Source organism: Aquarana catesbeiana, linkage group LG07 (assembly GCF_042186555.1).
Source record: "Aquarana catesbeiana isolate 2022-GZ linkage group LG07, ASM4218655v1, whole genome shotgun sequence".
In the NCBI taxonomy this organism is placed as follows: Eukaryota; Metazoa; Chordata; class Amphibia; order Anura; family Ranidae; genus Aquarana; species Aquarana catesbeiana.
Window position 1 is genome coordinate 61718789 of NC_133330.1, and position 26997 is coordinate 61745785.

Consider the following 26997-nt stretch of genomic DNA (forward strand, 5'->3'; position numbering starts at 1 on the left):
GAGGGCTAAGGGAGCAAGAGATAAGGTCTTGTATACTGGTAATTGTCTTCTTTATTGGTACGCTAGGTGAACCAGGCCTACCACCATGGAGGATTATTCTTATTACCCGGCATTCAGCTTAAAGGAGAAGTATGGCCAAAGCATCTTTGGCCACACTTCTCCTGTGGGTCACTGGAGTACACTTTGTTCTTCACTCCTGCAACCAAGATTCAGCCGACAATGGGCTAAAGTCCACTGTTGCCTGACGTCACCGACCCGATCCAGACTTTGCAGGGATCCTGACAATGTCGGGGTCTGCCCAGATGCCCGACCAGCAGATGGCTCAGCCTCTCAGCATGCTGCTGGGAGTCTGAGCCAGATGCTCTTGCCCCTTCCACAGCCCTGCTCTCCAGTGAGAGTTGGCAGGGCAGAGCAGAGAGCCGCTAACAGTCACTGCCTTTCTGCTCACTTAAGAATGAGAAATGAGTGATCAGCAATCTTTGATCACCCAGTTCTCGATGTAGAGGCAGTTTAAGACAGCAGCATCGGATTGATGCTGCAGCCATCTAGGGGAGTTTAGATGCCCACACTTCTCTTTTAAGCTAAGTAACAAAAACATAAGGATGAAATGACTCACGGCATCTGTAGGAGCTGGGACACGGAAGGCATGCCAGATTTACAGGCCTCGCAGGACAGGACGGACTCCAGAACAGACACTGAAACAGATGTGAACATTATATATTCTCAATGTAGAAAATGGCAACAAATATTGTATGAATAAAAATACCCTTCTGAGGGACATTTTATAGAGGATCACAACACACAAGTCTCAAAGCACAAATGTGTAAAGAATGTTTACTTTTAATGAAAATTACTATAACCCACTTATACCCCCTTTGTGGAAAAATATGTATATGGAAGATGATGATGGTTATTGCTTACAGTGCAATTATAGAGCTATTAAAACAGAACTACAGCCTAAATCAACTATTTTCAAACAGGGTTTTGTGTACCCCTAGGGGTTCCTTCAGAAGCTGCTAGGGGATCCCTTGAGCTGTGGCTACTTGGCCTCCTGCCTGATGGTATCAACATTGTTCTGGGCAGGGTGGATAAAAATCAATAATGAAACATTTGTTTTTGATTTTTATCAAATGTGTTTTAATAAAATGCTTTTGGAGTAAAAATCTAAAGATAGTTTCTATTTAAGATACATTAATAATTTAATTTATTCAGCATGAAATGGAGCATGAAGCTGTTTATTTTGCAATATTTACATTTTTGGTAAACTCATTCAATGAATCCAAGCTCTGCAAGCTGAGATAACATGCACTGCATTGATGCATTCACACAATTTCACAGTAACCATGAGATAAAACAAAAAGTTCAGGAATATTCCTTTATCCCATTGTTTTGCAAATCTATGTACACTACAAACTGTATGATTGAATCGGTTCTGATGTTGCTGTTTTACTAACCTGACAGCTTATTATTCCAAATAGAAACCTTTCATTTTGTCTGCAAATATTAAAGATTCTAACTACCAGCAAGAATGAGGCCTTACATTGAAAGAGCACCTGTCATTTCAGATCCATCATGGCAGCGTCTGTTAGCGGGCATCCACTCACCTGCTGCTGCCACGCCACGTCCCTTCCCTTGTTGTGTCACTGCCTCATCACCAGCCGTCCCATTAAATTGACTAAGTCTGTGAGTCAACAGCGGGTCAGAGGTGGAACCGCTGCGGGACAGAGATGACAGTTGCTCTTTAAAAATTATGATTTAAAATTGAGTTGATTTAAATCAAGCCTCTTTACTAGCGATTTAAATCAAATCAAATCCACCCTGGTTCTGGGGCCAGTGCCACTTGACAGCGCCAACAGTATGACCCCAATTATGTCCTCTGTAATAAATGCTTCTTACCTGCCTGCAAGCAAGATTCTTCAGGATGAACACTAAGCTGCGCTTATACAGCTCAGTCCACAATTTTAGCATGCTTTTGGTGCCAGGATGATTTAACTCCCTTGTGGGTGCAGAGGAGCTTCATCATCCCGGGTCAGCCAATCAAGATAGCCAAATTTGCCATCAAGTGGGAGTTATGTCATCCCAGGCCTGATGAAGGAGCATGCATGCTCCAAACGTGTGCCACGCCAACCACTTCCTGTTGTGACATCTAAGCCCACCCAGTGGACCCAAGCCAACCAGGAAGTGCTGGGAGCCACCAGCACAGCCTGGGATAGCCTTTCAGGGATCTACAGTCAGCAGGACTGGACTAAAACCAGTTCTTGTAGCTAGATAAGAGCTCTCCCTGTTGTTTCTTGTGAGTTGCTTACTTATGGAAATAAGAGGTTTTTTTTTTTATGTTACATTTAGAAGATGCTGTTTCCCTTCTTCCATTTTTTCATCCCAGACCAGCCAATCAAGATGGCTGAAGTTGCCAAACCAAATTGCAAAAATAAAAGTGCAGGCACCGAGGGATGTCACAACATTTGAGATGCCAGTTCAGCGGATTTCAGTTCCACTTTAAGACAGTATAACAGGTAAGGGGAAGACCTGGTTTTTACCTTAAAGCCAACTTCAAGATTTATTTTTAATTTAAAAAATACATTTTTCTTTAATTATTAAAAAAAATGGGCAAACAGCAATACTTATCTCCTGTCTGGTACTATCATGACTGCAATCCAGTGCCTCACAACATTGCTATCCAGTATTGGGCCCCTTCTGGGCTTTTACCCACTTCCTGTGAGTCCAAGGTACCCTGGAGGTGTATCAACCCCCCCCCCCTTTCCCCTGAAAACTCATCATGCCACCACAGCACACCTCAATGCTTGTCTACAGAAACATTTTTATTCACATTTTATTTCACAGTATGTATCCAGAGGGGGCTCTATGGAGTCCAAATAGGCTAGAACTGAGCTGTAAGCCATAACAAGTAACACATGGAAATCCTGCTGATCAAACAGTTGTGCAAAGTCAAAATTTGGTCAATTAACTAGTAGCATTAATTTTACTGAGCTACAAACTATTATTTTCTTTTGTATAAATGACCCATATGGCAACCAATGCATTGTATTTGCCCTTCCTATTGCACATGGTGCCCTGTCTGATGATTTGACACATGCCTAGGAACAAACTGACACCAGTCGTTCCTATTTGGCAACCACTGCAGAGTTTATAGTAAATGGTTCTATAAATAAATAAAAAGGGAACAAATTTGTTATGCAATAATCCGAAAGAATGAGCATGTTACGAGCTTGACCTAATTAGCTAGTTATACAACACATTACAGTAGCGTATTTGAGCTAAATCTTCTTTCCCATGTGGAAAATTTGTATCACCGGGATCTCCAAGCTTAAAGCAGAATTAAAACTTCTTTCCCATTTTAGACAAGGTAAGGGTAGAACATCTGTCAGATTTTTATAGTGACCTCAATGGAGGTATTTCCATTGATATCATGCTGTGTAATTTTATTAGTTAAAATGAGGTAAACTCAATCATTACTAGATTTAGGGCTTCTTCACACAATGTCCATTGAGCTGTGTTTTTTCAGCACACCATTGCACATGAGTGGTGTAAATAGGACACAAAGAAAATAATTGTTTTCTGTGTGCCCCGTTCACAGTCTACACTTGTGGTGGTGTGCAGAAAAATTCAGCTTAACAAACATTGGGGTTGATTTACTAAAACTGGAGAGGGCAAAATCTGGTGCAGCTGTGCATGGTAGCCAATCAGCTTCAGCTTGTTTAATTAAGCTTTGACAAAAAAAACAGGAAGTCGATTGGTTTCTATGCAGAGCTGCACCAGATTTTGCACTCTTCAGTTTTAGTAAATTAACCCCATAGTGTCAACAAGCCCATTTACTTTTATCTGTCCCTGTTGGGGCAATTTTTTTTAACTTGACCAATAAAAACCAGAGAGAAGTTCAGCTTAAATTGTGGAGAACACATGTGCTGCTGTATTCATGATGACAAAGGGAATGGGCAGGCAAGTGCTGCTCCAATGTACATAACCCCAATTTTACACAGAAACAATGATTTTAAAACGTTAATGCACACAAACGTTCATTTACAAAAAACTGATTTTACGTTTTTCACTAATTAAAAAGACTATATGTTGCCTTTTATGGACATATCTAAATGAAAGGTATAAGCAAATTAAATCCGCGTACCATTATTCTAATATTGAGGTGTAATCGTGAACTTATGTTTTATTAAAGTGGTTGTAAAGGTTGAAGGTTTTTTTTACCCTAATGCATTTTTTGCATTAAGGTAAAAAAACCTTTGAGTGCAGCTCCCCCCTTATACTTATCTGAGCTCAATCTCGATCCAGTGCTGTGCACGAGAGCAGCAGCTCTCTTCATTCTCTCTCTCCTTATCGGCTCCTATTGCTGGTAATCATAGCAAATGAGGGAGCGAGCAGGGGGCAGAGCTGAGCTGCGCTTCCTGTGCCTATGGACACACGGAGTCGGCTTTGGTGTAAGCCCACGCCAGTTCCCCCTATAGCTATAAAAAGGTATGGCTTTACAATCACTTTAACGTTTATAAAAGCTGCAAATTTATACTACAGAAGGGTCTATACAAAACGGTCATGACCCTAACACAGACAGGATTTTCATCATTACTGCCAGACTGAACACTCACCCACTGACATGGACGGTGCAGGTGGAAACTGGTCCACGGGTATAGAATCAGGGGGTCTTCCATACGTCATCTCATATAGTAAGTGACCAAAGCAATGCACATCAATACTTTCTAAAGTCTAGAAGATGAAGATATATTCCATTAAAAAGTTAGTTCAGAAAGACGTATCTACATTTTAAACACCTGCCTTTGACACAACCATACATAGCAAATTTTGCTTGGTTCCTGATGAACCAGCTGAAATTCGCTCAGTGGGTGATCCAGTCATCCCACCTGACATCCCTCAATTGAAAAGTTAAAGGAGCAGGTGGGCAAATTGTTGAATCAAATGCAGGTGCTGTTCTAGTATTTTGACAGCTGGTGGCACACGGCTGTCAGCATACAATGTGCCACCAGCTGTCAAAAAAACAATAGCTAAAGCAGAAGATTCATCCATCCATGCTGTGTAGCTTGGATGGAGAAATCTGTTAAATTGTTTCAGTTCAGCAGACAGGCAGAATATAAAAAAAAAAAATCTATATGCATATAGCCAACTTTTAGTCATGATTATTTTTATTTGGCAATGTATAAATATGTCTTATACACCTGATATAAAGTACATGTCAATGCAGTCGCATAGGAATGATCACAGACACATCAAAATCACAATGCAGCTTCCTGATGAAGCCTTGCATGCACTGCATTTATAATGAGTAAATGTAGCTGCCCTACGCGCACTGTATCTAAAACTGTGCATAGGAAAAGCTATATAAATAAATGCGATTCATTTTACTTAAAACTAAATTAGTGTTGAACTCACATTAATTTTTCTGAACTGTAAGAAGTACGATCTGTAAAATGACGGCAGTCCGAGCAGAGAATTCTCCAGGTCCATCAGTCGACACGTCTCTCCTTCCAGCATTACATTGGAGGCATGGAGATGACCATATGGGAAGCCCCGGTCATGTAAGAACTTTAGTACCTGGGGGGTGATCAGAACACCGGTGAGGAATGGAAATGTTGCCTAAACACAATCTACGTAAAGGACACAGTCACCAAGATACACTTTTCAGGCTGCTTACATAAATAAAATGTTTACAATTAGCAACCTAAGCTTTTTTTTTTTTTAAATCTTAAAATCCCAGGTAGGCAGTATAGAATGGGTTCATTTGCTTTTAGTGCTGGAAGCTTAGTCCTAGTAGTTTTGATGACTAAGACTAACCTTTCTTGTATTAACCCCAACACTAGACCTCCCTTCTACTAACATCAACCCTCTTCCCTGAACCTCATTCCTAAATTTTTCAGTAACTCTGATCCTAACAATAACCTTCACACCGACCACCCATGTTAGCTCCCACACTAACACCAACTTTGTACCCTCAATATAAGCCATAACCTTTCATTAACACAAACGATTTTGTACCCCTAACACTAACCCTGCCATTTACTAACATTAAACCCCTTGTTGGCAAACTCGCCTTCTAAGCCAGGACCTTTTCAAAGAAGACCGAGCTTCTTGCGGTATCCCACCCTCCACATCCGATTTTCTTTTGCTCTTTGCCCTAATATTAAATTTTACTGGCTGATTTTTAAAATGAGTGGACTGTAGTTTTCAACATTGAAATCTATTCATCGTTACTCATTCCTTTTTATCCAGATCAGAGAGAGTTGGTTATTTAGCCTGAAGTAAGTATACTTATTTGCATACATGAATCTACTGTACCTCTAGTATCTGTCGTCCAAAGGTTTTGATTTGCTGGAGCTCAAGGCCCTGAATTTTCCTTGGATTGCAATATTTCTTCAGAAAGGGATCTTTAGGTTTGGCCTAAAAGAGGGTAATATAAGTGTCAATTAATTGAGAAGGAGTCTCTCCGAGTATCTGTCTCTATTGTTTCACAATAAAAAATGTTCATTCCATACTTTACAGAGCAGTTCTGATTCTGTTTGGTGGTTAGGGGTAAACACAGTCAGTTCTGAATTCAAACATCTTGACGACATGGGTAAATGAAGAGTTTACCCACTTAAGGACCAGCCTCGTTTTGGATTTTAGGTGTTTACATGTTTAAAACAGGTTTTTCTGCTAGAAAATTACTTAGAACCCCCAAACATTATATATGGTTTTTCTTCTAACACCCTAGAGAATACAATGGCGGTCATTGCAATACTTTTTTTTGCACCGTATTTGCGCAGCGGTCTTATAAGCGCACTTTTTTTGGAAAAAATTCACTTTTTTGAATAAAAAAATAAAACAGTAAAGTTATCCCAATTTTTTTTAATATTGTGAAATATAATGTTACGCCAAGTAAATTGATACCCAACATGTCATGCTTGAAAATTGCGCCCGCTCGTGGAATGGCGTCAAACTTTTACCCTCAAAAATCTCCATAGGCGACGTTTAAAAAATTCTACAGGTTGCATATTTTGCGTTACAGAGGAGGTCTAGGGCTAGAATTATTGCTCTCGCTCTACCGGTCGCTGTGATACCTCACATGTGTGGTTTGACCACCGTTTTCATATGCGGGCGCTACTCGCGTATGCGTTCGCTTCTGCGCGCGAGCTCGTCGGGACAGGGGGGTTTTAAAAAATTTTTTTTTTATTTTTATTATTTATTTTAAAATATTTTATTTATTTTTACACTGTTTAAAAAAAAAAAAAAAAATGTGTCACTTTTATTCCTATTACAAGGAATGTAAACATCCCTTGTAATAGAAAAAAGCATGACAGGACCTCTTAAATATGAGATCTGGGGTCAAAAAGACCTCAGATCTCATATTTACACTAAAATGCAATAAAAAAAAAAAAAAAAAAAAAAAAAAAGTCATTTAGAAAAATGACATTTGAAAAAATATGCCTTTAAGAGGCGTGGACGGAAGTGACGTTTTGACGTCGCTTCCGCCCAGCAGTATCATGGAGACGAGTGAGCGCCATCTTGGCCTCACTCGTCTCCAGACACACCACGCAGAAGGACGCGATCGCCTCCGCCGCTACCGACGGCTCCGGTAAGCGGCGGAGGGCAACGGATCGCGGCGGGAGCCCTCTCCCGCCACCGATAAAAGTGATCTCGCGGCGAATCCGCCGCAGGGACCACTTTTATCTGAAAGCCGGCCGCCGCACGAAAACAGGGATACCGGGGTTATGGCAGCTAGCTGCTGCCATAACAACGATATACCCGTTCAAACTTAGGACGTATATAGTCGTGCGGCGGTCGGGAAGTGGTTAAAGGGGTTGTAAAGGTAATTTTTTTTTTTTTTAAAATAACAAACATGTTATACTTACCTTCACTGTACAGCTCGTTCTGCACAGAGTGGCCCTGAACCTGGTCTTCTGGGGTCCCTCGGCGGCTGTCTCAGCTCCTCCCCGCAATAACTAACCACCTTAATGCGAACTCTCTCGCATGGTGGTTAGTTATTGCGGGCGCGCTCCCGTGATACAGCCGGCGGCTATAGCCGCTCGCTGTATCACTCGGCCCCACCCCCGGCGCACCGCGTCATTGGCTGTGATTGACAGCAGCGCGAGCCAATGGCTGCGCTGCTTTCAATCCATCCACTATAGCCAATCAGCGACCAGGCTGATCGGCTGAATGGAGGTCGGGAGCGAGCGGCCGAGTTTCGAGGTGTCAGGTAAGTAAAACGGGGGGGGCTGGGGGCGGCGGTATTTTCAAAAGTTTTTTCACCTTAATGCATAGAATGCATTAAGGTGAAAAAATGTATACCTTTACAACCCCTTTAAGTCAGTAGTGGCTTTGTTAAAAGTAGAGCATTAGTAATCTTGGGGCAGAATGGAATGGAGTACTGGTCATACACAGGATAACTTTACCCAAGAATCACACATTTGAGGGGGGACTTGTGACTGCAAGGACATTGTAAATATATTACAATGATGACCATCAGAAAATGTTAGAACATCATTCTCAGCAGAGTTATATCTGAGTGATGATATATATGCAAACATTTAGCGTTTAGACGATTACAATCTAAAATATACACTCAACGGCCACTTTTAGGTCCACCTTGTTAGTACAGAGTTGGACCCCCTTTTTCCTTCAGAACTGTCTTAATTCTTTGTGGCATAGATTAAACAAGGTGTTGAAAATATTCCTCAGAGATTTTGGTTCATATTGACATGATAGCATCATGCAGTTGCTGCATATTTGTCGGCTGCACATTCATGATGTGAATCTCCCGTTCCACAACATCCCAAAGTTGCTCTATTGGATGGAGATTTGGCGACTGTGGAGGCCATTGGAGTACAGTGACCTCATTGTCATGTTCAAGAAACCAGTGGTGAGATGATTTTAACTTTGTGACATGGTGCATTATCCTGCTGGAAGTAGCCATCAGAAGATGGGTACACTGTAGAGCTGCACGATTCTGGCTTAAATGAGAATCACAATTTTTTTGCTTCACATTATACATTATACAAAAAAGTTTTGTTTTTTTTTTTAATTAAAAAGTGTATTTAAAAAAAAAAAAAAACATTGCGTTTGAAAACCGCTGCGCAAATACGGTGTGGCAGAAAATATTGCAACAACCACCATTTTATTCTCTAGGGTCTCTGCTAAAAAATATATATATATCTCATGTTTGGGTGCTCCAAGTAATTTTCTAGCAGAAAATAATGATTTTTACTTGTAAGCAACACATGTCAGAAAAGGTTTGGTTTTTAAATAGTTAAACTTTCCTCATCTACACGCTGGAGTTCTTTCCTTTGATAAAAGAAGGAAAAGATACTTTGTTTCTATTTACTCAAGTGTAATAAAACTTGGTAGGCTGCCTGGATTTTTTTTTTCCAGCTGTGGGAACTCTCTGCACTTAGAAAGATCGTGACATGCTGTTTTGAAAGGAAAAAGATCGCGATTTAGATTCTTAACGATTAATCGTGCAGCTCTAGTACACTGTAGTCATAAAGGGATGGACATGGTCAGCAACAATACTTAGGTAGGTGGTGGCATTTAAACGATGCTTAATTGGTACTATGGGGCCCAAAGTGTGCCAATAAAATATCCCCCATACCATTACACCACCAGTCTGAACCGTTGATACAAGGCAGGATGGATCCATGCTTTCATGTTGTTTTTGCCGAATTCTGACCCCACCATCTGAACGTCGCAACTGGAATCAAGACGCATCAGACCAGGCAACGTTTTTCCAATCTTCTATTGTCCAATTTTGGTGAGCCTGTGTGAATTTTAGCCTCAGTTTCTCAGTTCTTAGCTGAAGGAGTGGCAGCCGGTGTGGTCTTCTGCTGCTGTAGCCCATCTGCTTCAAGGTTCGATGTGTTGTGCGTTCAGAGATGGTATTCTGCAAACCTTGGTTGTAACGAGTGGTTATTTGAGTTACTGTTGCCTTTCTATCCTCTCAAAGCAGTTTGCCCTCCGACATCAACAAGGCATTTTCGGGTAACACAACTGCCGATCAATGGATATTTTCTCTTTTTTGCTAACCGTAGGGATGGTTATGTGTGAGAATCCCAGTAGATCCGCAGTTTTTGAAATACTCAGAAAGCCCGTCTGGCATGAACAACCATGCCGCGTTTAAAGTCACTTCAATCCCCTTTTTTCCCCATTCTGATGTTCGGTTTGAACTTCAGTAAGTCGTCTTCACCACATCTAGATGCCTAAACGAATTGAATTGCTGCCATGTGATTGGCTGATTAGCAATTTGTGTTACCCAGCAATTGAACAGGTGTACCTAATAAAGTGGCCAGTGAGTGTATATTGCTTGGAATATTTTCTTTATGAGGGTGTATACTGCAAAGCTTAAATAAAACAAGGAATAATAACCATAAAATCATATGAAAAATATAAACAACAACTATTTATTTACTGTAGATATTAAAATGTTATTAAAATTTTTATTAAATAACTCCAAAAATTGTTGTGTATATGGCCAAACTAGGTAAGAATGCTAAAACTAAAGAGACCCTGTTACATCATGAAAACATTTCAGGACATATCTGAAAAGAAGACTGAATACTCCTCTTCTGTTACCTAAGCTGCTAAATGCTGCTCCGTTCCACAAAAATGACCCCCCAAAATCTACTCCCCACGTGGAAGCAGAAGTAGTAAGTATTCAGCCTCTTCTTTTCAAGTGTGCCATTTGCTGAAATGTTATGATGTGACAGTCTCCTTAAATCAAGGCTGTCAGTGTCTTCCTGTCCTAGAAAACACAACCATTTCTGGTGTCACAAGGACAAAAGTTAAGGGGGAATCTCCCCAGTGGGGTCAGAGATGCCTTAAAAACATTTCTTTAGTTTTCAAGTCTGGTTTTAAAGCTGTTGATTCCCCCAGAAATCAGGTTCTCAAATAATTACCTTATAGATCAGATCCTTCAGAGTCCCTTTTTCATTGAACTGCCTAATCACAAGTGCAGAGGACTCACTAGCAGTGGCAAACGTCACTCGGTATATATACGCATGCTGCAAAGAAGATCAGAAATTTAGATACTGCTCACCAAAATCAATGTCAACCCTGACCCTGTCCACCCACCTATCTAATCATTGTGCATAGGTGGTCAGTAAAGGCACTATCATCAAACAGGTAGATGGGGGGGTTAACTCAAAGACTAGTGATATAAATAGAAAATTACTATGCTGCGCTATCTCCTAACACTAGTTCCAACCAATACTTTTTAAAAGTGTCTACTTTACACTGATGAGAAAAATAATAATAATAAGAAAAAACCGTGATAAACAAAAATTATAATATATTCCAAAACTGTATATAGAGTCTTTTTTTTATAGAGTTTTGCTGAACTGAGCACAGCAATCAAAAAACTCTATATACAGTTTTGGAATATATAATAATTTTTGTTAGTTTATCACGTTTTTTTTATTATTATTATTAATAATAAAAAAACGTGATAAAATAACAAAAATTATAATATATTCCAAAACTGTATATAGAGTTTTTTGATTGCTGTGCTCAGTTCAGCAATCAAAAAAACTCTAAAAAAAAAAAAAAATCTATATACAGTTTTGGAATATATTATAATTTTTGTTAGTTTATCACGGTTTTTTATTATTATTATTTTTTTTCTCATTATATTTCTCATCATTATAGCGCAGCATAGTAATTTTCTATTTATACTGTTTTCACACGACTTTATGGGATGTGATTAGTGCTAGCAGCTGTCGATCATTATTACTCGTTTAGTATATTTTGTTTTTTTTATATATTTTGTCACTTTTAAAATAGGAAGCTCGCAAGATCCTCATAGTTTGTTTCAAAGACTAGTGATGTTGAACCTTTAGCAATAAAGTCAAAGCAAGATCACAGAGTGGCAAAGAGAAGGCTTTTTGCTCGCTAACAAAGGAAGCAGCAACAATCGCTACGGTTTGACAAAATGAGAAAAATGTCAGACAGGTACACTTTATGGTGACAGGTACACTTTAACAATGCCATAACTACAAATACAAGCTAATTGCTGCCATGGAAGAATTATGTACTTTATAAGCCTGGTATAAACACTGGCACAGACAGTACCAGTTAACATCGTGCAGTATTTTTTTTTGTTAGATGTCCTCCCACATTTTGTTTTTACAGCTGCTTTTATGGGGTAGGTTTTACATATTCATTTGTGCCCGGAGAACAGCCAGTAAGTATATGCAGCTCTGGCGTACACAGCCAGGAGAATGCAGTCATGGAAATCGGAAAAGGCTGCACAGTGACGGCCAAGTGTCGTTTACTTTATTTGCCTGTTATATGACATGGATCTGCTCGGGAAGACGGCCCCGGAATATAGATGACCTAGAATTGTCAAGCTCAATGCCGAACACTGAGCTTCTTAACATTTTTCAGCTGGGTCTGGCTGTCAGCTTTGAGGGCAATGCTAGGATTATATAATGTTACAAATCATTGACAACCTGTCACCTTTGATATTCTAAGCATCTTACATAAAGCTCAACCCATTATGCAAATGCTCAAGAGACGGTTTTCTCTGCTTCTTATACTGTCTTAAAGGAAAACTAATTTGTGTTCCTAATGCCTGGATTTAATTTATCATTTCAGTTTGAGATTTTACATGCATGCTATATTTTCATGATAGAATTTCATTTACAGATATGCAGGCTAGTTTCAATCTGTATTTCAAATAATGTAATCAGCATTCCTGCTATATGAGGGCAAGCCACAGCTGAGCTAATGCAAAAATCTAATTATTGCAATATTGATATTCGCCCTGTTATCTAGCATCGTACCCCGAGCCACACCAGCAGGAGCTTAGGGAACTGAACAAGAGTTTGGGGAATTGGGGTAGGAAAGAGGGGTTCGGGTTCCTGGAGAACTTGGCTGACTTCTCAGTCGGTTGCCGGTGTCTTGTCAAATACAGTCCCCTGTCATATAGTGTCCTCCCTGTACTGCGCAGGCGCAGTACGGAGGACAAACGAGACGCCGAAAGTCTCCGAAGTTTAACAGCTGATCATCAACTGTACACGGCGCCTGCGCTTTTATTCTCACCCTATGTCCAGGATCATTCCCTACTATCCAAGTGGACATAGAGTGAGAATAAATAGTTGCCGAGCGCAGCGAGGCCGTGCCCGAAGCGTGGCGAGCGAAGCGAGCCCGCGAGGGGCCCTCTTACACAGCCATCGCTAAGAACTGCCGAAGCGCCGTGTACAGCTGATGGTCAGCTGATCAACTTCGGACATTTTCGGCAGCTCCTTCTGTTCCGTACTGCGCAAGCGCTGCGCCTGCGCAGTACGGAGCGGACACTATCCGATAGGAGGACACTATATGGCAGAACACCGGCTCTTTAGTAAGGACGGACTGCACCTTTATGGAGATGGTAGAGTCCTACTGGGAAGAAAGATGGCCACAAAGTTGGAGGAGCTTTTAAAGTAGGTATGAGGGGGGGGGTGGGGTGGGGTCAGAGGAAGCAATAGCCAGAATTGAGCATAGGATAGAGGATAATAGTGGAGTCAGTAGCGATAACACAGTTGTAACTTCTAATCCTGGGGTTAATGCAAGGACAATTCGAAAACAAAGACAGAGTAAAACTAAGGGGAAGTTAATATGCACCTATACAACGCTGATAGGTGCATACACAAATGCTAGAAGCCTAGCTAACAAAATGCAGGTACTGGAGCTGCTTTTACATGAGGAGGACCTTAGACTTTGTGAGAATAACTGAAACTTGGTTTGACAGCTCACACGACTGGCTGGCAAATATCCAGAGGTATTCCTTGTATCGGATGGACAGGGAGGTTAGAAGAGGGGGAGAGATGTGTCTATATGTAAAAAATGATGCAAGGGTGGTAGAGAGGAGCGACATTATGAATGTGACGGGGGGGGGGGGGGGGGGGGTGGAATCAGTATGGGTAGTACTTCAGAGAAGAAGCGGGAAATTAATAGGAGGGGTGGGACCTATTATCACAGTTAGCAATGGCAGCGAGACAGGGAAATGTCATCATAATGGGGGATTTCAATTATCCCGATATTGACTGGGCAGAGGGGATGGCGCACTCATTAAAGGCCCATCATTTCATGAATGTCTTACAGGACATTTTCATGTCCAAAGTGTTGGCCTCCCTCCATGCCATGGATGCGGAGCGGCCCGAGGAAAAGAAGGGAAGAAGACGTCGCGGAGGAGATGCTGGACGAGAACACCGGAGGAAGAACCAGAAGAACAAGAAGATGAAGGAAGATAGAAGAAAGCAGAAAGCATTTAAATAAAGGAATTGTCAAAAACTGTCTCTTGTCATTTTTAACATTTTTGACAGTTTTTTAGTGAAATGGTAGGGGTACTTTTGTACCCCTTACCATTTCACACAGGGGGGAGGGCCGGGATCTGGGGGTCCCCTTGTTAAAGGGGGCTTCCAGATTCCGATAAGCCCCCCGCCCGCAGACCCCCACAACCACCGGCCAGGGTTGTGGGGATGAGGCCCTTGTCTTCATCAACATGGGGACAAGGTGTTTTGGGGGGGCTACCCCAAAGCACCCTCCCAATGTTGAGGGCATGTGGCCTGGTACGGTTCAGGAGGGGGGGGCGCTCTTGTCCCCCCTCTTTTCCTGGGGCCTGCCAGGTTGCGTGCTCGGATAAGGGTCTGGTATGGATTTTTGGGGGGACCCCCACGCCGTTTTTTTTTAATTTTGGCGCGGGGTTCCCCTTAATATCCATACCAGACCTGAAGGGCCTGGTATGGAAGTTTAGGGGGACCCCCCACGTCTTTTTTTTTTTAAATTTTGGTTCGGGGTTCCCCTGTGGGGAATTCCCATGCCGTTTTTATCAATGAACTTCTATGTGTATTGTCGGACCGGCAATGCATTAATGTCATTTTGCTGTCAGACTGTTCTAAACACTGGAAACATGCGCCCCTTTACAGGCATACTATAGACACCCCCCCAGGTACGAAATTTAAAGGGATATTACACTTTTATTGTTTCACTTTAAGCATTATTTAAATCACTGCTCCTGAAAAAACGACCACTTTTAAAACTTTTTTTTGCATTGATACATGTCCCCTGGGGCAGGATCCAGGTCCCCAAACATTGTTTATGACAATACCATGTATATAAGCCTTTAAAATTAGCACTTTTGATTTCTCCCATAGACTTTTAAAGGGTGTTCCGCGGCATTCGAATTTGCCGCAAACACCCCAAATTGTTCGCTGTTCGGCGAATTTGCGAACAGCCCATGTTTGAGTCGAACATGAGTTCGACTCGAACTCGAAGCTCATCACTAATAAATAACATGTACTCAGACTGGTTGGGAGTGGTAAGTGGGTTGCCCCGAGGTTCTGTCTTGGGACCAATTCTATTCAATTTATTCATAAATGATATAGGGGACGGGATATTTAGCTCAATCTCAGTTTTTGCAGATAACACAAAAATAAGCAGGGCAATAACTTCACATCAGGATATAGAAATTTTACAGAAAGACCTGAACAAAATAACAGAGTGGGCTAATACATGGCAAATAAGGTTTAATGTGGAAAAATGTAAAGTAATGCACTTGGGTGCAAAAAACATAAATGCAAACTACCCACTAGGGGGAGAACCTCTGGGTGAATCAAGAATGGAGAAAGATCTGGGGGTCCTAGTAGATGACAGGTTGAGCAATAGCATGCAACGTCAAGCTGCAGCTACCAAAGCAGGCAGAATATTAGCATGCATAAAAAAGGGGATATACTCCAGGGAAAAAACTATAATCCTGCCACTTTATAAAACTCTGGTTAGGCCACATCTGGAGTATTCTGTCCAGTTCTGGTCACCGGTCATCAGAAGGGATGTGCTGGAACTGGAGAGAGTCCAAAGAAGGGCAACAAAACTAATAAGGGGACTGTCGGACCTCGATTATGAGGAACGACTGTAAACGCTACATCTATTTTCGCCGGAGAAACAACGCTTGAGAGGAGATATGATAGCAATTTACAAATACCTCAATGGCGATCCCAGCATAGGAAAAAAACTATTCAGTCTCAAGGAGTGTAAGAGGACACGGGACCACACAATGAGATTGGAGGAGATATGGTTTAATCTTAAACACTGCAGGGGTTTTTTTCTACAGGGCAATGATGATGTGGAACTCTCTTCCACAATTGGTGGTGGCTGCGGGGAGTATGGATTTTTTTAAGAGACTCTTGGATGTGCATCTTAAAGAACACAACAAGCAGGGATATGGGAAATAATTATAGACACTGACACATGTGCACCTACAAAGGTTGAACTGGATGGACTATTGTCTTTATTCAACCTTGCCTACTATGTAACTATCTAATTATTTGTTTCGAGTTGGACTCTTTACAGCAGGTGTACTCAACCGATGGCCCGCAGAGCCCTCTGATGTGGTCCGCCACCTTCTGCTCTTGGATGGTGGGTCAGCGAGCCCAGATCGCAGCTAGCCAACCATCCCAGAGCATCAGTGTGGATGGAGTTGGCACCGGAGGAAGAAATCAGCTGTGGAGGGAGCAGAAGCCGCAGAAGCCGATGATTCCTCTATAGCATCGGCTCCTGTCCCAGGTGAGGTGCATTTGGCATCACTCCACCTGGGACAGGAGCCTTTCTAACAGCCTGCTAGCAATGCCAGTATATTATGTATTAAACATATTAGTTTTGCAATTGATATATTTGAGCACTTTAAAAAAAAAAAAGGTTATTATTAGGCTGCTTTCACATCGATTTGCAGTTGCAGCACAGTGCACCTGCGGCTTTCCAACGGGTTAGCTGCACTGAGCCATAGACTTTTATTACCTGTATATCCTGCTGGTTTGGTGTACTTTATGAAAGTGCACCAAAACTCCTGAATGCAGGAGTTTTGGCGTGCTTTCAGAAAGCGCACTACACTTGCAAGATATAATAGAAGTCAATGGCAAAGTGCAGCTAATCCGCAGGTGCACTGTGCTTCACCCTTGGTGCGGGTAAACCACACCACATCAGTGTGAAAGCCGCCTTAGATCTCTGTCACACCATTGGTCTGCTCAGGTCACCCTGTCTATTTTCTTTTTTGTGATTAAACAGTGCCACTGAAAATGATGATCCCGATAGTTGCTTAAAATCTGTATGCTAATTATGCTATTCAAAATAAAAAACTTGAAATTCTGAACCATTTCATTTCATTGCAACCCGCAACCAGTTACTAAATCAAGTGGCCCGCGCTCTTTAAAAGGTTGAGTACCCCTGCTTTACAGTATAGGAGTGTAAGGTTGGAAGTCACTTGAAGTCTGACAACTGCAACCTTGTTGCTGCCTTTCCCAGTGGCTTACCATACATGTGGTCTGTCTCCCAGCTCCTTAGAGCACGTAACAGCGTCAAGTAATAAAGCCCTGTTGTTGATCGTGTCATTAAGGAATAAAACCACTTGTGTTTTGTCAATAGGGAATGACTCCAAGGTTCTTTTCTCCATCAGTGGTGGGGAATTGTGGCAATTGCAGACAGTAGGGCTCATGGCCTCACCCCTGCTTCTACCACCCCAAAAACAAAACTCATCATGCTTTATTATCACATTTACCTAAAATGCAGTACATGTCAAGGAGATTTGTGAATTGCAACCTCTGCATTTGGATTTGTAAACCACAGATCACATGATCACTTAGAACATTCTGCATTTTTAATCTAAGTATACTCTGCTCTGTAGAGCGGGGGTGTCAAACTAAATTGCATCGGGGGCTGTGTTAGCATTATGGTTGTCATCAAGGGGAAAGTTGTATCTGTACGACTATATACAGTTGTGCTCATTAGTTTGCATACCCTGGCAGAATTTATGGTTTTCTCGGCCATTTTTCAGATATAATGAAGGATAACACAAAAACGTTTTTCAGGCATGGTTAGTGTTTGACTGAAGCCATTTATTATCAATCAACTGTGTTTACTCTTTTTAAATCAAAATCACAACAGAAACTACCCAAATGACCCTGATCAAAAGTTTGCATACGCCAGTTCTTAATACCGTGTATTGCCCCCTTTAACATCAATGACTGCTTGAAGTCTTTTGTGGTATTTGTGGATGAGGCTCTTAATCTTCTCAGATGGTAAAGCTCCCCATTCCTCTGGGAAAAAAGCCTCCCGTTCCTGTAAATTCTTGGGCTGTCTTACATAAACTGCACGTTTGAAATCTCCCCAGAGTGGCTCAATGATATTGAGGTCAGGAGACTGAGATGGCCACTCCAGAACCTTCACTTTATTCTGCTGTAGCCAATGACAGGTCGACTTGGCCTTGTGTTTTGGATCATTGTCATGTTGGAATGTCCAAGTACGTTCCATGCGCAGCTTCCTGGCTGATGAATGCAAATGTTCCTCCAGTATTTTTTGATAACATACTGCATTCATCTTGCCAACAATTTTTACCAAATTTCCTGTGCCTTTGTAGCTCACACATCCCCAAAACATCAGCGATTCACCTCCGTACCTTTCATCATAGGCCTTGTTGACTCCTCTCAAAATGTAGCGTTTATGGTTGTGGCCAAAAAGCTCAATCTTGGTCTCACCATTCCAAATGACTTTGTACCAGAAGGTTTGAGGCTTGTCTTTGTGCTGTTTGGCATATTGTAAGCGGGATACTTTGTGGCATTTACGTAGTAATGACTTATTTCTGGCGACTCGACCATGCAGCCCATCTTTCTTCAAGTGCGTCCTTATCGTGCATCTTGAAACAGCCACACCCCATGTTTTCAGAGAGTCCTGTATTTCACCTGAAGTTATTTGTGGGTTTTTCTTTGCATCCGGAACAATTTTCCTGGCAGTTGTGGCTGAAATTGTAGTTGGTCTACCTGACCGTGGATTGGTTTCAACAAAACCCCTCATTTTGTACTTCTTGATTAGAGTTTAAACACTCACTGATTGGCATTCTCAATTCCTTGGATATCTTTTTATATCCCTTTCCTGTTTTATACAATTCAACTACCTTTTCCCGCAGATCCTTTGACAATTCTTTTGCTTTTCCCCATGACTCAGAATCCAGAAACGTCAGTGCAGCACTGGATGAAAGATGCAAGGGTCTGTCAGGAGTCTAGAAACTCATTGACCTTTTATACACACACACTAATTACAAGCAAACAGATCACAGGTGAGGATGGTTACCTTTAATAGCCATTCAAACCCCTTTGTGTAAACTTGTGTGCATGTTATCAGGCCAAAATCACCAGGGTATGTAAACTTTTGATCAGGGTCATTTGGGTAGTTTCTGTTGTTATTATGATTTAAAAAGAGTAAACACAGTTGATTGATAATAAATGGCTTCAGCCAAACACTAACCATGAGTGAAAGACATGTTTTTGTGTCATTCATATTCTCTGAAAAATTGCCAAGAAATCATAAATTCTACCAGGGTAAACTTATGAGCACAACTGTACATTTATGCAGGGCTTTTTTTTTCTCAGAGAATAGGTGCAGGAACTCAACCACACCCCCTGCTGCCAAACTGCATCGAATGGTGGGTGTGGCCTAATTGCACAGTGGAAGGATCTTATAGGGACAATAAATACCAAGAGTGCGTTATGTGCAGAGTTCAGGGATGAGCTATGTACATGTACTCCAAGTACCGAGCGCAAAGTTCAGAGGTGTACTACGTACTGAGTGCAGGGTTCAGGGATGCACTATGTGCAGAAGTACAGTGTTGAGTATGCTACATACATAGTGCAGAGTTCAGGGGTGTGCTGTGTACACAGTGCAGTGTTGAGGACTTTTCTACATACAGAGTGCAGAATTCAGGGGTGTGCTATGCACAGTGTGCAGTGTTCAGCTCTCCTTCACAGGCTGTCCACATCTCACCTCCGACCCTCCCCCTGGGGCTGCGGGTCACATTAAAGGGGTTGTAAAGGTTCATTTTTTATTTTTTTTAAATAAAAAAAACATGTTATACTTACCTCCACTGTGCAACTCGTTTTGCACAGAGTGGCCCAGATCCTTCTGTTCTGGGGTCCCACGGCGGCTCTCTTGGCTCCTCCCCACAATAGCTAACCCCCTCGGGAAGCTCTCTCCCGAGGGGGTTACCTCCCGTCTCATACACTCTGCGTCCATAGACACAGAGTGTATGTCTCGGTCCTGCCCCTTGGCAGCCGCGTCATTGGATTTGATTGACAGCAGCGGGAGCCAATGGCTGCGCTGCTATCTATCCAATCAACGCCGAGACTTAGTGGAGAAGAGGACACCGGGGATGAGCCGAGCAGCTAAACAGGCTTAAGTAACTAAAACGGGGGGGCTGGACGGCCTGTCATTGCCAGGTGTTTTTTCACCTTAATGCATAGGATGCATTAAGGTGAAAAAACACGAACCTTTACAACCCCTTTAAATGGCCTGGATTTAGCCCACGGGCCTTGTGTTTGAAACATAAGCCGTAGAGCAAAGTGATAGCATAATCTTTAAGTTGTTGGACAATTGGGAATGGGGGTATGAAGGGAGCATGATCAATTAGGAGTAGGTGCCCATTAATGGTAAATCTCAAACCCTGTTTTAAGGTTTCCCAAGACCCACTGTTTTAGGCTTCTACAGAATATCACGATGCCAGTGATTTTATACCCACTCTAAGCTCTCGCACCCATAAGCCTGCCTACGTAATCTCCCTGCCCCCCCCCCCCCCCCCCCCCCCCCCCCACAACCAGCTCACAGTACAGGCATTCCCACAACAATCCTAATTTTAACTTGATGGAATAGGATATTGCCATGAAAAAAAAACAGCACATGAAATAGGATATCAGGATCTTTAAAGAAATAAATGTGAGAAATAATAAATTGGCGATTCTATATATCTACCTACTTCTATTATACAGTGATATAACTTGAGCACTGGTTTAATGCAGGGAGTGAATGCATGCTGAATAAACAAATTTTGCAAATTACAAAACAAATGATTTATAAATAGGGAGATTTAGAGTCACGTATACTCACAGACCACGATGGCATGAGTTTTATCGCGCACTGAAAATCTTTATCTTGTAAATATTTTTCCGGACCCAGATCAGCCTGCCAGAGATAGGGAAACAATATCAATGCCTTTATATTCAGACAATAACACACAAGCGTCCTCCCCTTCATTGCACTTTTCCAAAATTTCAGTCTTTTTTCGTTTATATCGCAGAAAAAAAAAAAAATCCAGTGGTGACCAACACCAAAAGAAAGCTCTATTTGTGTGAAAAAAATTATATACATTTTGTTTGAGTACAGCATTGCATGACCACACAATTGCCAGTTAAAATGGCACAGTGCCATTTAGCAAAAAATGGCCTGGTCATGAAGGGGAGAAAATCTTCCAGAGCTGAGGTGGTTAAATAACTTTTGTTACTTTATGATCAAGTGGTTCACATTGGGCAGAGGTCAGAGGTCAAATGCACTTAACTCCTTTTGCCGGCTTGATCAGAAGGATCAAGCATCCTTGTGATCAATTCATTTTCGGTGAAACGCAGTGAAAAGAAGTGGTGACCTCCAGATGGGGACATCATTTTGCCAGCTGTACAACAGACAGTTCAACCAAAAGTATTGCGGTGTACAGCTCTCCATTTATCAGTGCCCCTTCAATAGCAAACAATGACATGCCTTTTGAGCCTGCAGCAACCAGGATGACCATGGCGATTGCATGAGGCGTAATGTTTGGAGCAGTGCCGTTTGATAAATCTGGGATTACTCTTACTGGTAATCTTGTTTCCACAACACCTAAACAACATCAATCTGAAAGTCTGTTCCTCCCACCTCATTTTATACCTGTCACATAAAGACTGTATGACCACCTTTTTAAATCAGCATCTTCACCTGAAGAGCATACTGGCTAAGTAATCCTTAAAATCTTTAAAAACGGAAAGAGTGCAACTCTAGGAGCTCAAAAATAAATAAATAATAAAAAACATGGGCCAACAAGAATAACCTTCTCATATACTGATGGGGACAGGTAAAACGCTGAGGAGATGAGGGTGGGCCTTTTAATTTTTTCTGTGACTTTCCTGTCCCGATAAGGTAAGGCCATACAATATGCAAGTTTCTTTTCTTCAACCACTGGTTGAAGCAAAAAAAAAAAAAAAAAAGCTTGTTTCCACCATCAACACTGACTGTGTTGCCTTACATGAATTCCTCCTGCTGGTCTAGTTGTATTCTGACAGTGGGAGGTTTCCCAGCCATCAAAATACAATGATCACTGCTGGCGGCTAGAACTGCGGGCACTGATCAAAACGAAAAACAAAAACTAAAGGCTGGTTGTACTGAAGTTGATCGATAGATCGACTTCAGTACACCCAGCCTACCCATAGTTGGAACAAAATTCATTCAGTACTGGCCGAATCTCGATCTATGGCCGGCTTAAGAGGAGCTGTCGTGGAGGAGGAGGGGTGAACACAACTACCAGTTAACTTTCAGGCAACAAATTAAATTATTCAGCGAGTGACTAATACTACCCGATAAACACAGCAAATGTGTTAATGTTTTTATATTAAGTCAAAAATATCTTATTCTGAATTCTGTGTAACCCCCTAAAAAATAAACCACAGACACCCCACAGAGCACAGGTGTCAAACTGGCGGCCCTCCAGCTGTTGCGGAACTACAGGTCCCATGGAGGCATTACAAGCATTACTTCCATAGACAGATAAATAATGGGACTTGTATTTCTGCAACAGCTGGAGGGCCAGCAGTTTGACACCCCTGCCAAAAAGGGTCAGAAAGAGAGTAATTCCTGAAATATAACACTTTGTAGCTTCCGTCTTTGTCTGCATTTTTGCATCATTAATCAGATTTAAACATTTAAGGTAGGTTTGAATCTGACTGATTGGATTTTTTTTTAGCGCTGGAATTTTTTCCATAAAGCTTTCCGTGTGTGAGGAAGGAAGGGTACTGTTCCAGCATCATCAGCAGATACCTTCCAGGATCATCACAAAAAGGTGAGGTAGACTGCTGCAGTACTGGATAAAAAAACAATGTACTCAAGGGAAGGTGGTGCACCCATGTGCTTCTCTTTTCTCCTTATCTGTATTTCCTTTCTTGTGCACATTATTCCTTCTCCATTCCATACATAACCCAGCTACCCTCTCCAGCCCCCATTTTTCTTCTTTATCCCTCTTTCCTCTTTTTTTTTTTTTACAATTCTCAGCACTGTACTCCTGTGCAAATAAAATTCACCCCAACACAATGTTTCTCACTACTTATAGTGGCCCTGAACCCAAAAAGTGTAGATTTGCTATGTTATAGCGAACATATAAAAATGGTAATTGTGCCTAGGCAGTATCCTGAAAATTGTACCTTTTGTGAAAAACAGCGGTGTATTTCCTGGTATGTGAGTGTGCCTAGGCCCTCCTGTGCTTGCTGTCCCATAGTTGTATATCTGCAGTGTAAGATCAAAGGCACTGTTGCCTCTGACTGCTAACACCGAAAGATTTGGAGATGTCCCTACTCTGCTGCTTAATTATTTCCTTGCTGGAGGTTCTGACATGAGGAGGAAAAACCCAGCCTCTACAAAGACAGCCACCTCCACATAGAGAAACTGCTGAACAAGGCATTGTAAATCTGTAAAGGGGGAATGTCAGTTGAGGGGAGACCACAGGCAATACTGGTGATTAATCCTTTGCCCTCTACCTGCTTTTTTTTTTTTTTTTTTTTTTTTTTTGGGACAGCTTCAAGGATTTCGTTCCTCTTTAACCCTTTGCGTAGCCAAATACAGACCCAACATTGCACATTCATCTGGAGGCTGTTATGATCTATTCTTGACTAGCTGTCCTAAAAAAAAACAAAAAACAGCAAAACCTGCTATGTATTTCCATTCTAATTTCCCTATATTTAAAACTAGCACATGCCCTGAATTCAGATCACTTCATGCATTCTTTGTACCTTTCCAAATATATATACTGGTATATAAACACACAACTGGTCAGTGGGTACTATAAGCTCTGCTCTCAGGCTTTCATTTTATATTTTGCCTGGAGAGCATCTTTAAATGAATCAGGAAGGACAGTTAATCCACTTACCCAGCTTAACACAAGATGCTCTTTTGGCTGACTTTTACATCTCATTAGGAAATACCTTTTCCGTAATCTCCAGCCTATGGGAAAAAAAACATAAAATGGGATCCACGGATATCAGAGCCAGAAGAAATTTCAGACATGGATGATTCTTACACACAATTTCACTCACCTATGTCTTTAAGGGGCTCCATCACCTCGTATTTGGGATCTGATCGGAAGAACATGGACACTTGTTGCAAGGCAATTTCTGTGCAAATAGAACAGTAATTTGTTTATTTATGATCAGTTATTTTATTTTAGCATATTACTTATTCATAGCTATCTATTACTTAAGATGTATAATTAAAAACATAACATGTTCCTAAGAAAAAATCTACCACCTGCTCGATAATGGCAAGGAATGCGCCTGATTTCAATTTTTATTTTCCAACCTCCAAAGGGGGCAATAGAAAGCATCTACAGCAGTCTAATGCCCTATCAATCTCATTGTAAAACAAACTGTCACCTGGTAGCTTCAAATAGCTATACTACAGATGCAAGAATCCTATGACATACTTCATGGTTCTTGAGTTTCTTGAGAACTAATTTTATCAACGCTAGCAATCCCTGCCTTGGGACACTGACATTCTGAGAGACCTTCTAATTCTTCCCCACTCTAGCCTCATCTATAACAAAATGGCTGCAGTGGGACTTTAAAAACCCAGCAGTGGGGCGCCTTTGTAGAAGCAGCTGCAAATCTACAGAGCCAGGTAACTCAAGCTGAAAAATCTAAATTAGGTGTGTTTTAACCCCCCAGCAGATTTAAAAAAAAAACAAAAAAAAAAAACAAAAAAAAAAAAAACTTAAAAACTAGTAAAGCGGTTGTATACTCCTTTAGCACATTTTTATCTACAGGACCTTCCCTCTTAGATTGTAAGCTCTAAGGAGCAGGGCCCTCTGATTCCTACTGTATCAAATTGTATTGTATTTGTACTGTTTACCCTCAAGTTGTAAAGCGCTACGTAAACTGTTGGCGCTATATAAATACTGTATAATAATAATAAGGTAAGCCTATAATAAGGCTTAACTCTAGGTAAAATGAATATCTCGTAAAAAGATATTCAGTTTGCATGCAGCCGCTGACGTCAGCGGCACATGCACTCTGAAGGTCTGGCGGATGCTGCCAGAAAATCAGAGCTCCTTACCAGGAAGAAGACTCCCGTGCACATGCGTGGGAGTAATGTCTTTGTGGCTCTGGCCACCCACAGCGTCGGAGCCGCAAACCCTGAAGAATTGCAGAGGCAAAATGCCAGCTCCCTCGGCGGTGACCGGGAGACGGTGCGGGGGCTTCGTTCTAAGGTAAGCATTTCATAATGAGCTAGTATGCGGTGCATACTAGCTCATTATGCCTTTGCCTTTGGTTTTTTTTTGTTCTTCTAGGCAGACAACTGCTTTGGATTATACAAGATGTAGTTTTAAAAACTGCACATCCAAAACCAAAAGTGGACCTGAAAAAAAATATACAGTACTCTTAAAAATGTACCTTTTGTTTTAAATCCCTCCTGATAAATATAAAAATAAACATGCACTTCCTGTGCCTACAGCTGAATATAGCTACAGTGTGAGATCTAAGGCACTGCTAGGCTTCAAAAGATTTGGAGGGAGATTTCCCTGCAAATTAAGAAAATTCCTTGGGGACCCCCAGGTCACCAGAATTAGTGTCACCATTGGAAGATTTTCCCTCTATTTTTCTGGGGACAACCCAAAATTTTGGATTTTCTTTTACTTTCAAAGATAACGGTAAACAGGAGCACAGGAGGCACAATAAAAACTGTTTTGTGTTTAGTTGCACTTTAAGTCAATAATTGAGAAAGATCAGTACCACAGGTAATAGTGGTCCTTTTCCCTCTGCTTGCCTTTTTTATGGGCACAGCTTCCAGAGTTCATTTCCTCTTGAAGGTGTCCATATATCCCTTTTCTCTCTGTTGTCACATCTGCTAAAGCTATCATTATAGCAAAGCTGGGGGCCTTTGTTCTGTGCAATACGTGAACACTAGAAGAACATGTGTTGATAAAAGCAAGGTATTTCATCTCCGCACGTAGACATCAGAGGCAGCTGCTACAGCTGGCTTTTATTTGTCCATTATATGATAAAACACGCTAGACAAAGAAATAGGAAAAGAAGGGTAGCAGCGCTCACATCAGAGACCGAACAGATCCAAGTCTGGAGTCCTGCAAGTATCGGTGCTCGGGCTTTCAGTGTCCTCTTAATCGCTTTCACCAAATGCAAATAAGATATAGGAAGCCAGCAACTCGAAACATCCGTGTTGAATCTTTACTTGCTACTAGGTGATATCAGATAAAAACAGCTTACATGTTTCACCCAACGGTGAAGGCCTCCTATATCTTATCTATGTTAGAGCAGGTGATTCCCGGTTGATTTGAGTCTAAAACCCAAAAATAGTACAAACACAAGACAATTGTTTTATTCTACAAGTATGAAAGGAAGGTAGGCCCTGACCTATACACCAAAAACAAATCCAAAAACTAAATTAATAAGTATACAAAACAGATGCCACATATGTGACATGTATAGACATAAAAAGTCCAGATAAGCAATGGTGTATTGCCAAAGACCGTGTTGCTCAAAAAGTCTGAAAAGTGGCAAAAATATTCTATTAAAAGTGCTCCACCACATGCTTATAAAATTCACCCTCATCAAAGCAATAAGCACAGCAAGGTGACCATCAGGCGGATTGAAACTGAATCCAACTCTACGGGGTCTTGGACAAGATTCTCTCAACACTCAACATTCTCTCAACACTGCCCTACTCTGTCACTGGGATAAAATGCTCCAGAAAAGATGACAAGAAGGGAGGCATTCAGTGTAGTGTTTTATTGAACATATAAAAGCAAGATATAAATATTATACACTTAATGTAGATGAAGTATATCAGCACCGACACATACAGCTTATTGGCTGAGAGAGGAATTCGCACCGCTAGCAGTCCCAGAGCCGATGTGCATATCCGCTTCCTGATGACGCGCACCTCTGC

The 26997-nt window shown here is 41.5% G+C and overlaps 1 protein-coding gene across 1 annotated transcript in view; it reads right to left on the bottom strand.

Annotated features, from left to right (window-relative positions):
• Positions 1–26997, bottom strand: part of PXK (PX domain containing serine/threonine kinase like) — a 136388-nt gene that overhangs the window by 39161 nt on the left and 70230 nt on the right. The window contains exons 5-12 of the mRNA XM_073592217.1: positions 24132–24209; positions 23966–24039; positions 20911–20985; positions 10905–11009; positions 6316–6417; positions 5413–5574; positions 4614–4731; positions 617–695 (exon numbers count right to left, since the gene is read on the bottom strand). Of these exons, the coding sequence (XP_073448318.1) occupies positions 617–695; positions 4614–4731; positions 5413–5574; positions 6316–6417; positions 10905–11009; positions 20911–20985; positions 23966–24039; positions 24132–24209 (793 nt within the window). The remainder of the gene's footprint in view (positions 1–616; positions 696–4613; positions 4732–5412; positions 5575–6315; positions 6418–10904; positions 11010–20910; positions 20986–23965; positions 24040–24131; positions 24210–26997) is intronic.